Here is a 16994-nt window from a genome sequence, read left to right on the forward strand (position 1 = left end):
GCTTTAACAAATTTAGGTTTAAGTGAGCCCCCTAATGTTGAATTCCCAGACTTTAAATATTTTTATTCTTACTGTTAAGGCTGGAAAAGATCTCTGAGATCCTCAACTCCAGCCCCAGCCCACCCCCACCATGCCCACTGACCACATCCCTCAGTGCCACATCTCCATGGCTCTGGAACACCTCCAGGGATGGCAACCCCACCACTTCCCTGTGCAGCCTGTGCCAATGCATTACTGCTCTTTCTGAGAAGAAATAGATCCCAGTATCCAGCCTGAACCCCCCCTTGGCACAACTTAAGGTCATCACCTCTCGTCCTATTGCTGTTGCCTAGGAAAAGAGGCCAACCCCCACCTTGCCACAATCTCCTTTCAGGCGGTTGCGGATGTAATGAAGTTGTAGTTGTAATGAAAGCATGTTTATTGGAGAGCTGTATAGAAAAGCAAATTAAGTCTAAACCACTGCTTAGTGAGATTGCTTTGAAAACTTCATCTGTGAACAGTGAATGAGAAGCTCAAAGAAAATGTCGTGTATGCATTTCATCTACTTCTCAGTTGAGTGCATCAGTAAACAGCACAGACCACACAGTGCTCGAGTTACATATGGCATATACCTGTCTGAATCATTTAGTGAATCTGGCCATTCATATGAAGCTAACATTGCATGAATGAGGAACAATGAGCTAACTGGAGAACCTGGTAACGTACTGGTTGTACTGGTATGAAAATGTTACTTGGCATGACAATCACTGTTAGGAAAAAGAACAGCGGGATGCTGTTCCCAGGGTCCTGCCACTTTCATCCATTAATGGCTCTTGCAAACACATCCCAGATTACAACAGGGCTTCACAGCCACTAATATCCAGGTCACAAAGTACATTCCTACATTTAAATACCACAGTCATTAGGCCAAGTCACCTGCTGCCAGGAATGCTTGACGCAAGTCTTTTCTTCCTTGCACCGTTGCCTCTTCTCAACCAATAGCAGCAGGATATACAAGTTGGGTACAGAGGAAAATTGATGATTACTGTCATAATGATCCCTTTTAATGCAGTTCAGCCTTCAGCTTAATCCTCTGTATCTGGGATAATCACAATAATTAGATGCAATTGTTCTTATCATTAACTAATAACTGATCTTGTCAGTGTAGCCAGGTCATATGACTTTTAACTGCGTGGAAAATACAGAAAGTCTGAGTTACACCTGCAATTCAGAAAATCCCATTGTGTAAAAGATTTCCCCATAGGTTTAAATTGCACACAAGGACCTTTCGATTCCAGTGTGCAACACAGACAGTTGGTGGCGTTACAAGTAAGGCATTTTTATCCTCATCCCAAAGAGTTAAAGCTGCAATTCATACAGGCTCAGTGACATCAGACTTCCCTCCACCTCCATCCGAAGCATTCATACAGAGTTTGAAAGCATTCTTGAATATGAATTGCTAATATCTCTTGAGCAGATGTTTATACAGAAGGTATAGAAGGAATTCCAGTGTCTCTCGGGGTCCTAATGAATAGCCAACGTTGTTGCTGTTGATTTATAGTCAGCTTTGTATTTTCCAAAAGCCAGACATGAGATGAAGAGAAAGACACAATCTGGAATCTTTGGGGAGGGGGAAGATCAGCCTAGATGACAATTTACTGCTAGATTCAGTTTTAGATTAACTTGCTTTCCAAATGAATAAAAGGATGAACTTGCAAAACCTTATCACGTTAATTCAAAAAGAGCTTTCACAACTTCTCCTTTAGCTACTTTTAATCTCTCGTTTCAGTGAGATGAAAGCAGGGAGCACAGCTCAATAAACTGTCAGGGATGAGAGAGAAGAGCCTTTGAAAAGGATGAAGAGGACCAAATTAAGATGCCAGAGTATCTCAGAACAGGTGGGGTAAATACCCATCAGGGACACAGTGTTGTAAGCCTGAGATCACATGCTGTGTCTCTATTGCAACAGGAATAATGAACCTTTGTTTTATGTGCCACCTCAAGTTTACACATAAAGGTGCAACTGTTATTTCCAAAATCAGGTATTTACGTTCCTTACAGAATCAAATGCAGCCACATTCCTCTGGCTGGTGGTGTTATTTGGATTTTTGAAGAGCAAACACCAAGAGGGCACACGAAGAACTATAAAGGCTGCCCATTGAGGAAGTATTTTATTGGGTTTTTGGTGCCTCCTCACCAGTTCTGCAAGCCTGGTGTAGCCAAAGCAAAGAGCCTGAATGATTCATTTCCTTCCTGCTCCTGCTGTAGGGCACCCAAAGCAGAAAAGCTTTTTGCAGACACGTGTTCCCTCTGACTGCAAGGGACCTGGTTTGCATGCAGACGTGCCTGTGGCAACAATACACGGAAGTCAGAACATGGAGCTATCAGATTGCTATTAATACACTCTAGTGAGATCCCAGCTAAGAGTTTGTGGTCCATTTTAAAGCTGGAGAAGAAAAACCTGAAGCTCAGTCTGGGCTTTGCCTTTAGGTGAAGTCTCCAAAATATAAGTGTTAGGAAACAGTGCTTTCAGATCAAAATTAGCACTTTAATTCCACACTAAGACATAGAGCCAGCCCATATTTGGCTGTTAACAGTTAGCTGGGTATTCTAACGGTGTTTCTGGGGGAAAATCAGTGCTTTTTAAAATATGCAATTTTAAAAGCACTACTTGGCTGCCTAAAAACTGAAGACTCAGTATCATTTCAGGTACAGTGCGATTTCCATGCTGGCATTTTGCTTCTGCTCCAGCAAGTTGTCAGTTCCCAGTAGATATCATAGAATCGTAGAATCATAGAATCATAGAATCATAGAATGATCATAGAATCATAGAGTGGCCTGGGTTGAAAAGGACCACAGTGCTCATCCAGTTTCAACCCCCTGCTATGTGCAGGGTCACCAACCACCAGCCCAGGCTGCCCAGAGCCACATCCAGCCTGGCCTTGAATGCCTGCAGGGATGGGGCATCCACAGCCTCCTTGGGCAACCTGTTCCAGTGCGTCATCACCCTCTGTGTGAAAAGCCATGTGTCAATGTCTGCCAGTCCCTGGCAAATAGATTATCACTGGGCAACTTACATGAGAGGCACTTAGATCTGCCCTGCTAGCCTGGGCAGAAGAGAAGGTGCTGAACTTGTAGGCAGGTAACAGTTCTTCTGGCTGTTGAATCCAGCTGCCTCCTCATTTTCTTTGATCCACTGCAGGGCTCACATATGGAAAAGCATATGCAAGCCTGCTGGTTTGTCTGGGCTGGTCCTATCTTTCCCTACCAGGAAAAATGAGGTAATATGCTGAGAAAGTAAGGTGATAACACAGCTTTTCAGATGATGGGCTCTTCATGCCCTCAGGACAACACCATCCCTCACACTCTCCTGTCTCAATGGGATGGATAATTTGGGAAACAAAGGCACATCCAGAAGCAGAAGACAGATTTGGGGTGGTGAGTCTGACTACAGGCTGCTTTTATTCTTAGCTTCCATAGACTCCTCTTGTTCTGGGTCCAGTACCGTACCAGCACTGCACACTCCAGTTGCATCCCTGTGTAGAGGGACCCAGTTTAATTACAGAGTGACGTGTCTGCCCAGACACTGTCAGAAAGGAATGACTCCTTTGTGGATGCATTTTCCACATGCTTCTCCTACATGTTGGGTGTGTCTGTTTGTAGGATCCCGTGTGGCTTGAGTGAAATTACAGCTTAAGCATTCCAGCAGAAGTACAGCAGCACTCACCAACGTGTTTTAGTGAAGGACGGGCTTGTAGATACAGGAGAGAGGTGTGGGAAACAGAGTGAGGCTTAAAGACACGGAAGGTGTAAACAGGAAACGAGTGAAAGGGCTGACTCACATCAGGAGACAGCCACAAAATAACACCGCATGAGATGTTCTGGGAGAAAATGGTGGATAGAATATCCTGGTGGGGCTTCCAGTCACAGGTTAATTTTAACTACCTGAAAGAGAATTGGAGATGACCTCAGTATGGTGAGCAAGGTGAGATCAGTAAGAAATGAAGCTTTAAACTAACTAGAACATCTGAAGGAAGAAAAAAAACTAAACCAAATTTTGGCAGAACAAGAAGTTCAATGGAAGAAACTGAGCTGTTCAGCATTTTTCACCTGAGAGGTTGGCTGCCCGCCTCCAACTTGCCTGTTCAAGTCAGGCTGTTGGCTCTAGTTTCATTTCCAGATGTGCACTGTAACATCCAATGGAGACCTGCATTCCAGCAATGCCTCTTTGATTGCATTTGGTTCCGCAGCAATTATGGGTTAATGCATAGTTTTGCCAGTGTGCAGAACAGACACACCTTACCCTATATACAGGTAAGAGAAGATGTCAGACTGAGATGACAGAAGTATTTTTGCCTGCTCCATGATCTGATCAGGACGAAGATTTAGTATAGTGTTTTTCAAAGCTTTCCTTGATACGTGGAAAGCTTAACAAGACCGCTGGAGGGCAGCAACATCAAAGGGAATCATTAATCAAAGAGCTGGTGGGAATCTTGTGAAGACCCAAACCCAAAAATGAGGCTTTAATGACAAAATAGAAATAATTGGAAATAGGGTTTTTTTTTTGATACCTGGATGATAAAATATGCAAAACAAGGCAGTCCTTCCTGTGCAGAAGATATCATTCCATTGTTATTAGTCCAGTCATATTTAGATATTTAATTAATACATGTCAACAGCAAGTTAAGTTTATAGCTGGTCAAGCGCTGCTTTAAAACAGATCAAGACTATACTGACCAACATACAGACCTGGGTCATAGCATTTGTGATATTGATAAAATATGAACAAGGTAAATAAAACTGATATGGAACTTGTTATCTTCGTTAAAAAAGCACATGATAGAGTTTAACTCTGCAATATAGGTATGCACACATCATCATTTATTAAGTACTTGAGCTGCTTGATTGCATTCAAGTCACATTCAGCTATTATATAGGCAGATATGCTTTCTTACTCTCAGTCTTGCAAAGCTAAGAAGCAAAATGAAGGACCTTTGCTTGCCTTGTCCATAGTGTCATTTGGGACCTGGACACTTGACTGAATCACCACGTGTGTGAGGTGATTCTGTCAGGTTACAACAGGAAGGAGCCTTTGACATGTTACTATTAGAAGAAAGCATAGACAACAACTGATCATCTAAAGGTCCTGGTGGGATAACAAGGGGTGTATGGGGAACACCAGGAGAGTCTGAACAAAACAAATATAGAAAAGTAATATGAACGTGATGATAAATGGAAAGAGTGAGAAAATCCAGACTTCAGCACAGTACTTTAGTTCCTCCAATTGAAATGTTGGGAAGAAATCATGCATAGCAGTTAGAGAAAGGGTTCATATTTGGACAGATTACACCTGTAAATGCAAAGTTTCTGTTTGGAGTTTTAATGTACAAGACCCTCTTCAGACTTCTGAAGTAATAGTCATAAAGTGGGTGATATAAATGCAAGCTGTACTTTATTTTTATAGTGTTTATATGGTTTGGTATTAGATATTAAGGTTGGCAGTCCAGCCTGTGGCAGGAGGTTTGGAGCTTGATGATCCTTGAGGTCTCTTCCAACCCAAGCCATTCTATGAGATTCTGTGATTCTACGATATGGAAAAGTGAATATATAAGCCAATTAAATAGCTTTACAGAGGAACAGTGGCATGTAATTTTAGATTTTATATGAGTAAGAGATGACAGCATAAAAACAGAGATCTGACCAAAAGTAAACCAGTGGGAAATGACTGTGTGCAGCTCATAAAAACATCTGCTTTACTGCCACTGCTCTGTGGCTTTCTGAAAGGCCAGGAATTAATTCTTTAAAAAAAAAAAAAAATGCTGTGTTTTATTAGCAGCGAGCAAACGGATGTTATGATTAATTATAACAGCACGTGATGAGAAAAGCTGGAATTCTGATATGGAAACGTGTCAAAATAGGGATATTCCAACCTAGTTAGGAGGCCATCAGAGGGCAGTAGCACACTGGCTGCCCTGACAGTGAAGAAGAAGCCCCGCAATCCGCCATGGTTGGGTTCTTTCACTCCCAGCACGGTGCAGGGGAAGGAAAATAAAAGAATAAAGAGAGGAGGCCGGGCAAACACAAAGCGCTACGCAAGGCCGGTTTCTAAGGAAATATCACCCACTCAAGCAGATGTTGTTAGCAACCAGCGTACACAGCCATGACATTAGTGCAGGCCGAGGGGAAGACGGATGACTTTTCAGGTTGATAGTGAAGGAGGAGGCAGAAACAAGCCGAAGGGCAGAAAGGCTGTATGAGTGCATCGCGGAGGATGTGGTGCTACATCAACCGCTCTGCTTAACGTGGCCGTGAATAAAAACGGAGCTGCTGCTGAGAAGGACGTCTGGTGAGGAGGAAGGAACAGCCTGGGGGGTTCATCCCTCATGTCCCACCCTGGGCCAGGGTTCCTCATGCTACCCCTGGGGTGGGCCTGGCTCTCAATGTCTGCGTGGTCGCTTGGCAACAGGCAGCTGTGGTCTCTGGGCAGTGGAGGCCAACATGGCGCAACGCAGCCCCTCTGCCCACTCACAGGTAATGTCTGGTGGGTACATAGAGCTCTTCTTCCATACACACATGGGCTTTAAACATTCATCTCCTCGTGTCCTCTCCTCAGGACATCTCCCACTTGCTGAGCAGCACCTTTAAGGACCTGTACACTGGAGATGTTGTAGGGGCGGACATAGAGGTGAACTGGCTCAAGCCCCCAGGAGGAGATGATGCTTATCAAAAGGCCTTTACAGAGCAGCTGCAGAAGGTACAAGTCAACAACAAGGCAGAGTTTGGAGCTCTGCTCACTTTACTTCTTGTTACTTTGTGCTGGATTCAAACTCACCTATATTAAAACAGGGGTGATACAGAGAAAGTTATCACGGCCTCTCCGTGATGATGATGCGCAAATTGATGATGGATCATTGGGCTGAGGGCTGAGGGACGAAGTCAGTGGGCATGGTGGGGCTGGGGTGATGGTTGGACTCGGTGACCACAGATGACTTTTCCAACCGTAATGATTCTACGACTCCATAATTAATTTTGAGATCTTCTGTAAAATAGAAGAAAGTAAATCTGAATACATTAACAGATGAGTACATGAGTGGTCACAGCACATTCTCAGTAATGGATGTGAATACTGATTTCTGAAGCTGTCAGCCTGACCACAATTTATTTCAGCTGGCAGTACATGTCTCCTACTTATGTATGACAGCTGAACTTGTCACCCAAGGCTTTCCTATATTTCCAGAAAATAAATAGGGCACTTTTAGGGCACAATCTGTCTGATCCGTTGGATTCCACTGACAGTGGAGGGGACCCACAATAGGCAGGATTGGAAAATGTGTGCAATTTTAGCTGAACTCATCCTGCCCACTCTGATATAAACAAAAATCAGTCAAGTGGTTACATCTTGCGGCATAAAAGCTCAATGAAAAACTCACAAACAGGCTGCAAGTGCTCTGACACCAACTGAGGTAAATGACACACATTTCTCCTCATCTTTCACATATTCTTGTTGATACATGAACAGTTGGATACTGCTTCTTAAACCAGATCAAGTTAAATGAAAGCAACGAAGGTGTTTTAGCATGACAATTTGTTCTTGTGAATTAATGATGTTTTACCAAGCTCTCTATCTACCACTCAGTCAAACAGAAAACATTTATCTGTAAGGAGATGTTTAATATTTATTTGTGACAGGTTAAATTACAGTTATTTCTCTATGTTCACCCTTGCCTATGACAGCTTGTAGCAGAGTATAACCGCCGACTGGCAGAAGCTGATAGAGTAGAAGAGAACATCATTCAGGCACAGACTCAAGCAAAAGCTGAAGAAGAAAAGGCCATAAATTTGCTTAAGAGAGATGCTGGGAAACACTTCCACAAAATGGGATTACCATCAGGTAAGGATTCTGGAAATACTCCCTCCCTAATATGTGCATGTAATACAAAGAGATTAACACAGTATTGGTCTGAAATCAGTGATGGGACTGACATGAGGCTCATGTGCTTCCAGTTTGGCTTTACATCAACAGAGCAACTTGGATTTTGTGCAGATATTCAAGGTTAACATCTGCTTAACACTGTTAGAAATGAAATGACCAGGTTGTTTTCAAGGTATTAAACTCGCTGTCAATGGCTTACCCACCTAACTTACAACAAACATACACACCTTGCTATGTAGCAAAGATCAAATGTTTCCCTGTTGGCTGAACAGCTGAGTTTGAACTGAACTTAAAACTGTGGAGATGCATGTCCACATATTGGATGTGCATGTGTAAACAAAACTAGACTGTTTATCCAAAAATATTGCCTGATAGCGACTTAAAAAGAGAGCAGAAATTTGGGTTGACTTTCAGGGGCTAAGCTTTAGTGCTTATCTTTGTTTTCATCTTTTGCTGTTGTAGGGGAATCTTCTTTTAGGTGGATTGTGGATAACGAACTTCTCAGAAAAAATCATTTGACCTGCCCTGATGATTACATCACTGATAAAGTACCTGTTACTAGAGCACCAAAAGGTAATTTTTACAACAGAGAATAACTGGGACATTTTAAAACAATCTACGTGAACTGAAGCATTGGAGGACACAGCGGATCTGAGTATATTTATATAGATAAATAAATTCTTATATCAAAATTCCTTCTGCTTTAAGAGTGTAAAATGGCCTGAAGGGTATTAAAGGGACAGTGTCTAAATAAAATTGGTAAATTAAAATTGTTATCCTCTGGAATTAATGGGTTCGTAAGTTTAAATTTAATGGCAGTCACATATTTGTTTGCAGTTTGGTCTTCATTGTAACTTCTCTGCCTCTATTCAATTTCGTTTGCACATTGCTGTAAACACGTGTTGTATACGAAGTAGAGAAGTGGTCATGCCAAGGTAAAAAGCATTTTCAATGAGATAAAACTGAATTCTAAAGGTTGAGATTAAATTTTCTGATTAGTCAATATTTCAGTTTAATTTTCAAATTAAAGAAATCTTCAGAACAACATCAAGACTTCTTCATGGCCTTGCACACTAACCTGTTTAATCACAAATTCCAAGATTTGGGTTGTTTACCCACTGTAATTCAAAACAAAGCCAATAATCTAAATCCTCCAAGTATCCTCCGAAGCTGGCAGTTTCCTTGTTGAAGAATAAAAGCATGGATTGAAACGATCCATCTTGTTTATGTCAATTTTCTGACTCTCATTTGACCATCATATAGAACTTATTGCAAATCCAACAAGACACTCATTTCAAGTCCCGCTTGTAAGATTAAAACAGCTTTCTGATAGTAATAGAGCTTTCTTTCTACGTAGCTCATTTAACTGATACTTATAAAAGTTTTATTATGATTGTGTTTCATATGTGCAAAATAAGCTATAAATACAAATGAAATTTGAGAGGATTTGGAGGGTATCATTTTACCATTGACAAGACCAAGATAAACTCATATGTCTGTGCTTAGAACAAATGCTTATCATTCATGTTCCTCTCATTCAAAATTACATTTTCCTCTGAATTGCAGCAAAATCAGAACCTGGCTACCTCAAGGGGACATTTCGTTCTAAGAAGTGCATTTCCTCAGACTCACGTGACCAGATGTCTGCGCACCTCCAGAAAATATCTGGTCGTCTGCCAAGTGTATCTTTACCCACAACAACTCTGCCTTCAACTCCAGACTCTTACCACCAGAGCAAAAAGACCAGTAAGGTACATTTTACAGATATATTGGTTTTAGTCTGTCAGAATTGTAGGACCTATTGCTAATCCTGGAACAAAAAGTGAATGTCTGTGCATTACTGATTTGGCTCCAGAACTTCTTCTCTTTGGTCTCCTAAGAACTAGTCTGGAGCATTGCCCCTATGAAGAAAGGTTGAGGGAACTGGGCTTGTTTAGCTTGGAGAAGGCTCTGGGGAGACCTCATTGTGGCCTTCCAAAACTTGCGGGGAGCATATAAACAGAGGGAAAGTGGCTGTTTATGAGCATGGACAGTGATAGGACAAGGGGAAAGGTTTTAAACTGAGGCAGGGGAGGTTTAGGTTGAATATTAGGAGGAAGTTTTTCACCCAGAGGGTGGTGACGCACTGGAACAGGTTGCCCAAGGAGGCTGTGGATGCCTCATCCCTGCAGGCATTCAAAGCCAGGCTGGATGTGGCTCTGGGAAGCCTGGTCTGGTGGGTGGCAAGCCTGCACATAGAAGGGGGTTGAAATCAGATCATCATTGTGGTCCTTTTCAACCCAGGCCATTCTATGATTCTATGAAAAGAGAAATATATTTTTATTTCAATTTTTGATGCTTTCATAAGTCATGTACAATTTTATTTTCCGTTGTCCTCAGAGTTTCGGTGTTAAATTTTGCATCATGGTCTGTTTGTTTTTCAAAGAAATCTAGTGCCTCACGGAAGGCAGACTGGAAAGGCGATACATGCATGGCAGAGAAAGAAGAAGCATGTGCTTACTTTGCCAAGCTTGAGAAAAGACGGAATTTTCTGAAGAATCCCCGCTTCTTCCCACCGAATGCTCTTCATGGAGGCAAATCTCTTGTCATGTCTCAAGGACAGGTAGAACAAATCATAAGCAGCAGAGAAGCAGAATGTAACACGGGGTAAGCAATGTCTACATTTTTTTGCTTCTGATCTGGAAACCCCAGAGAGCTCCAATATGGAATTACTTTGGATTTACACACAGATTTTTTAAGCTAAATATATGGCCTCTTATGAAACAGAGTATGTCTGTATGACATTCTGATTTTTTTTTTCCTAGAGTATACACTTAGAAAATGTTCATTTTATCAATATTTAAAGAACCAGGCAGTAAAATAATGTAATTCCCTTCCTTCCTTCCTTCCTTCCTTCCTTCCTTCCTTCCTTCCTTCCTTCCTTCCTTCCTTCTTCTTTCTTCTTCCTTCCTTCCTTCCTTCCTTTCCTTCCTTCCTTCCTTCCTTCCTTCCTTCCTTCCTTCCTTTCCTTCCTCCTTCCTTCCTCCTTCTTCCTTCTTCCTTCCTTCCTTCCTTCCTTCCTTTCCTTCCTTCCTTCCTTCCTTCCTTCCTTCCTTCCTTCCTTCCTTCCTTTTTTCTTTTTTTCAGCAATACTTCATTTGTTCCTGTGTTTCTTGTCAACCCACCTACTGTTTTGTTCTCGGATTATGAAATTGGCCAGGTTTATGAGGTGAGAACTTCTTTGTGGGGAATTTGCTGGGCCACTGGGAAGCATTTTGTCCTGCCATGATCAGGGTATTTCACCCAATCATTTGGCATCCCACAGCTCAACAGAAAACTGAGATTTCATGACCCTTTAGCTTCCTTCAAGATATTCTTTCACACATGCAACTAACAGTAACTAAAGAGAACTTTTTCCAATCTCTACTTGGTTTTGGTTGTGTTTGACAGAGACTTCATGGAATAAATTAAGCAAAAAGATCCATTTCAGCTTATGCAGTATTCCTGATTTTTAGGCCTGTCTTGATGATAAATGAGGTACTACTAGCAAAGCAGTAGGGAACTGCAACCATTATAATGAGTGACAATAAACACAATGTAGTATTGTATTTTCTTTTTAAATGAAGATAACTGTAGAGCTACAGAACATCACTTCAACATGTCACTGCATAAGAGTTATTCCTCCCTCTACTTCAGTATTTGCCATTGGGCCAGGTAAGTGTTCTTTTTACTGCCTTTAATATAATAAAACTTACTTAAAAGATCTAATGGATCTGCTCCAACCAAGGGTTTCCATAGGCTCTATGCTTTGTTCAGCTATGGGTAGTGCAAGGGATAGAACAATGACCTGCTCAGTTCTTTAGAAACTGTATGTTGTTGTGCATTCCTAGGACCATTTGCATGCAACTCAAAAGCAGATTCAAATGGCCTAATGAATTATTTGAAAAGATTAATATTAAAATCAGATGGACATGTATCTGTGGAATATCTAGACTGAGGCTTAGCCAAAACTCATCTAGGAACAGATTTAGCGTCCATTGAAAGTAGTGTGAAGAGAGGCCAAGAAACTGTATTTAAACTGCAGCAATTAGGATTTGGTTGGGGAAGAGCAATTAAAATATCCTTCCTACAGCAGTTTTTCTAGGCATGAGATTAGACTTCCTAAGGAATTGTTGTATCGTGGTCAAAGCATTGGAGGAATGTTTCAAAGTTAAATTGTTAAACCTTGTTGTTTTACAGCAGAGGGAAACTGGGTAATATGTCCATGCTTCTTCTCATTTTATTTCTGTACTTATGAGAAGCATATTTCAGACCCAAAAAAATTTCTTCTGAGTTCAGTGATTGACATATACACAGATTGCACTGACAGGCCCTTCGTGGTTTTTATCAGCTTGACTTAGGCATGGGGAGAGGTTACAGGCACCTTTCCAGAGAGACTCGTGATCATGAAAACCCACGCCAGCTTTGGGAGGTTGTGATTTTTTACTTCTTTGCATTTTTTTTTTTCCCCAAGGAAAATTTCCAGGAAAGGGAGGAATGATTGCTCCTGGGATGACATGCCAGTATACAGTCCGATTTGTTCCTGAAAGTCTAGCAAATTATGAAGATCATATATTAGTGGAGTCTCAAGTCTCAGATCCTCTTCTGATCCCGATTCAAGCTAAAAGACCACCTCCAATCCTAACATGTCAGTAATGTCCAGTTCTTACGTTTCTCTTCTTTTAAATGGATTTTTTTTTTATTATTATTACTTTACTGTTTCCAATTTTATGTTGCAAAACAAATGTGGAGAAACTTGGCAATGCTTTTTCTGCATTTTGACATCCATCTCATTTTTACTCCTAATAGATTTCTTAGCTATTAACATGCAATCCTGTCAATCAGTTCTTTGTACGTGCCACATGGAGCTCATTTTTTTCACTGTACTGGAGAAATGAGCAGGAACAACTCTTCTAGGATTATATCATGTCAATCCCTCAACTTCTAGCTGTAAATATTAAGGAGTTTTTTAGTATGAATCATCATTAAAATGTAAGATGAATGCATAAATACACAACTCATACCGTTTAACTTTCAAATGGAAAGAGTGTAAGGCTTTTTAGGATGATATACTCATGTGTAGCAGTGTTGTCTTTAAAAAGTTGTTTAAGAACTGATTGCCATCTGCTACCCTTCACTGTCTGTGTACAATTGATTTTCTGTGTTCCTCATTGCAGTGCCTCATATTATAGACTGTGGTTTCTGCCTTGTTGGAGGAGTAAAAGTAACAGTGATTTTGTGCAGGAATGAGGGATTTAGCACTGGGAAGTTCTGCATAATGCCACAGGAGGCCTGGCCACCTCCTAATTTCAGGGTGAGTGATGAGAAGGAACATCACAGAATCATAGAATTTCACAGGGTGGAAAACACCTTAAAGATCATCAAGTCTAACCACAATCTAACCATACTATCCTAACAACCCTCAGCTAAATCACATCCCTGAGCACCACATTGTGTTTTTAAACACATCCAGGGATGGTGACTCAACCACCTCCCTGGGAAGTCCATTCCAGTGCTTAACAACTCTTTATGTAAAGAAGTTTTTCCTGATATCCAACCTAAACCTCCCATGGTGCAACTTGAGGTCACTGTCCCTGGACGTGGTATGGTATTGATGCTCTGCTGTGAAGACTTTGGAGATGATGATGGTGTACTAGCACCAAAGTCTGAAGGCCTTACTGGATACATCTGTACTGTTGCATTCCTTCACATTTATTCTCCATCCCAGTCTCCCTGGCTGTCCTCCTCCTGCTTGCACTCTGACTCGCCTCTGGGAGGAGTGGTCAATTTATTTCTCATAAAGAGAATAGAAATACAACCAATTCTAGCATTGCTTGAGCTATTTTCCTGCCCACCAAAAATATCACTTATTGACCTGGCTGCACCTGCAGGCCCTAAGAGTCCACTTCAATATTGCTTTTTCTTTAGCTTACCATCACAAAACAGTGTCTGAGTGGTGTGGACAAAGACAAAATGTGACTGGTGGACTGGCCTTTCATGTGTTGCAAGAGAAAGCCATTGGAATACCTGATGTTCTAGTTTATCCCTCCTGAAATACTGCAGATCCAGCTCAGAGACAAAAGCACATCGAAACAGATACATCTCCTATGCTCAGGCATAACTATTTCATAGAATGGCTTAGGTTGGAAGGGATCTTAAAGATTATCAAGCTCCAGTTCTCCAAAGCTATAGGTTTCTTCTGTGATGAAGTGTGTTAGAGCTCCCGACATGAACATCTGTCTTTGGAGACAGCACCCTTCTTCCTTTTGCTTTCACCAATGTAATTAGAAAACATGGAGTGCTTATTCTAGCTAAGCCCTATACTTAAGCCACATACTTTAGGGATGTGTGAAGTGGGAGGGGGTAGAAAAGTGATGTATACTTCCTATTTTAAGCAACCATTTATTGTGAAAACAAGCTGATTTAATTTAATCTTTTCTTCTTATTTATTTTTCCCTCCTGAAACCTCTTAGGCTGTTGCCACTTGTCGTTCTGTGATACACGATCCATTTGGGATCTCTCCTGGTATTTTTGAGCTAGCTCCAGGGCAAAGTACAACAGTGGAGGTTAGTAAATATTGCTATGGAAAGTGTTTGTACTTTATAATATGTTAGAAAAACAGCATCATTTTATGAGATCTGGATCCTGCAAATTTGAGTTTGTATGAACCAAAAATGATTAAGACCTTTTGTGGAATTCTTCTGGAAGAATTGAATCCATGAGCCCTACTGAAGGGTCTTTCATTATAGCTTCTAAGTCTTTCTTACCTATTCAGAGATCAGCCAGATTCTCCCCATTCAAAGAACCCTGATAGAGAAAACAGGAATCAAAGAACATGGAAGTCCTTATTTTACTCCAGCTGGGACATTCAGTCCAAGACATTTTTCCTTTGAGAGCTTTCATATTTTGGAAAACAAATTATTTCAGCATGGAGCAGCAGGTACAAATCTTTCATTTCTGCTCTGCTGTTTACTCAAAACGATCCTGCAGCAGTTGTGCAGGCTGCCACATCTGCTTTCACCAACAGCCATGTTTTATCATTGCATCACTATGGGGAGAGGATGAATGTTACGGGGAGAGCAGCCAGCTTCCAGCCTTGCCTTTCTCAAGTCCCTCTTGGCTGCTGCTAAAAGCAGCATGTCATGCAGGTGTAGGCAAAGGGAAGGAGTTATTTCCTCTTCTCACTTCCCAGCTGCAGTGCTTCAGGAGGGCCACATATGTAGAAGAGTAAGAGGAGGTGGATTTAACATGTTAGATTTGCATGAATTAATGGGTAACAGAATAAAACAAGGCATGCAGTACCAGAGCCAAAGGTTGTGCAGTTTGAGACCTGAATTTTTCTTTCCTTAAGTGAATCTCAGGAAGGGCACACAGCAGCTCGCCCTGCTCACACTGCTGGAGCTTTACAGGCAGCATTGGCTTTGCTCAAGGAGGACAGAACTGATTGTGAGGGTGCAGTTTGTATGATTAATGTAATAAACTGCCCCCAGCTCCAGTGACTACAAAGGCAGCCTGTGGTGACCAGCCAGATACACATATGTAGGTATAGTTGCCCAGAAGGCACCTATTTCTTTTGGGTTAAGGGAACTTTGCTCTGTCTGCTTCTTGTAAATGTAGGATTATTTACTGTTATTGCACATGTAGGATTATGATGATTATGATTGTCATTAATCACAAGGATTGCCTGTTAATGAGCACTTATAAATTGAAGTTTATGACTTCCTGGAGAAAAGTCAGTTATGAATGTTACTATTACCCTTCTCTCTTTCAGGTAGCGTTTTTCCCTTCTGTACCAGGAGCCTCACAACAAACATACACCATTGTTTGTGACAACTGCCAGGTCAAGGATGTTACAGTCACAGGTTTGTTCCTAATGCCCTCCTAACACTGCAGATCCTCATAACATTAGTGGTGGCCAATGGACATATGGGTGTGAAGCAAATCTGAGGCATATCTTGGGTTAAGGAGAGATGGGCAGTCTTTGGTTGACTAATGAAACCAGTTTAAATTGTGAGTACTGTGACATTAGGCTTAATTTCAGATCCATACAATACCTCACTACAGGTATTTCATTCAGAAATTTTTAATAAACCTTTTGCTGCTGCTTCTTATTATACTGCTCAAAATGCCGGGGAGCCACATGATCAACCATGGCAAACACTCAGCTGTCTTCAATGAAACAATGCTGATGTAAATGAGCGGAGGCTGTGGCCATGAAATCCAAATCTGTTAAGTTCATAAAGCGAGGATCTTAACTGATAGATGGTGATAATCAAAACATCAGGAAAACACTGTACTGAGCTCTGAAAGTTGAGGAAACACCATACGCAATCAAGATATAATCAGTAATGGCCACTGCTGGTATTTGGTGTTAATGAGTAATACGAGCAAAGTTAATAGCCAGATGGTGGACAGTAATACCTATTTATTTCTTCCAGGGGTTGGACAGCTGATAGCTCTGGAGCTTTTGCGTGTTACAGGTGGAGAAAGCAGCTCTGAACATGGTGAAGTCACTGATGTGACTCGGCACATCATACAGTTTGAGCCCCAGAACCCACACACCACCACAAAGAAGAACCTGGTTTTAAGAAACTCTACGTACGTATCCACTAGTAATAGCAGAACATTCTGCAGTTGGAACATACTGGTAGGGATCCCATTTGTGACACCACACTTAAACTGCAGAAGTCTTCATGAGCTCACTGAACTTTGTGCAGAAGCTTTGTTGCTTTTTGCTTCATTGCATAATAATTAAGGTTCAAGGATATGATTCTAAGACAAGGACGATGACAGGAAGTATTTAAGAGGGTCATCCAGATAGGTTTTACCTCATCTAACTTTTCATGTCTACAATGTGTATTTGTACAGTATGTATTTAAATATAAACTCTATTTGAAGTCAAAGAATATATGCCAGAACAGAGTGTTGTTTGGGCATAAGTATGACTTGGCGAACTAGATGCTGTATCTAATGAAGGATGTGACTCTCTGTCCATTTCCATCTCCTAAATAATTTTCTCTGCTTTAGGATCATGACAGCATTTACCAGGGTGTTAGATTTGTGT

The 16994-nt window shown here is 41.2% G+C and overlaps 1 protein-coding gene across 1 annotated transcript in view; it reads left to right on the forward strand.

Annotated features, from left to right (window-relative positions):
* The first annotated feature begins 5973 nt into the window (after nucleotides 1-5973).
* Nucleotides 5974-16994, forward strand: part of DLEC1 (DLEC1 cilia and flagella associated protein) — a 32078-nt gene continuing 21057 nt past the window's right edge. The window contains exons 1-13 of the mRNA XM_015852911.2: nucleotides 5974-6510; nucleotides 6593-6733; nucleotides 7714-7870; nucleotides 8375-8485; nucleotides 9479-9663; nucleotides 10338-10558; nucleotides 11039-11120; nucleotides 11518-11605; nucleotides 12405-12578; nucleotides 13108-13244; nucleotides 14404-14496; nucleotides 15702-15792; nucleotides 16369-16528. Of these exons, the coding sequence (XP_015708397.1) occupies nucleotides 6478-6510; nucleotides 6593-6733; nucleotides 7714-7870; nucleotides 8375-8485; nucleotides 9479-9663; nucleotides 10338-10558; nucleotides 11039-11120; nucleotides 11518-11605; nucleotides 12405-12578; nucleotides 13108-13244; nucleotides 14404-14496; nucleotides 15702-15792; nucleotides 16369-16528 (1673 nt within the window). The 5' untranslated portion in view covers nucleotides 5974-6477. The remainder of the gene's footprint in view (nucleotides 6511-6592; nucleotides 6734-7713; nucleotides 7871-8374; nucleotides 8486-9478; nucleotides 9664-10337; nucleotides 10559-11038; nucleotides 11121-11517; nucleotides 11606-12404; nucleotides 12579-13107; nucleotides 13245-14403; nucleotides 14497-15701; nucleotides 15793-16368; nucleotides 16529-16994) is intronic.

Source organism: Coturnix japonica, chromosome 2 (genome assembly GCF_001577835.2).
Source record: "Coturnix japonica isolate 7356 chromosome 2, Coturnix japonica 2.1, whole genome shotgun sequence".
Classification (NCBI taxonomy): domain Eukaryota; kingdom Metazoa; phylum Chordata; class Aves; order Galliformes; family Phasianidae; genus Coturnix; species Coturnix japonica.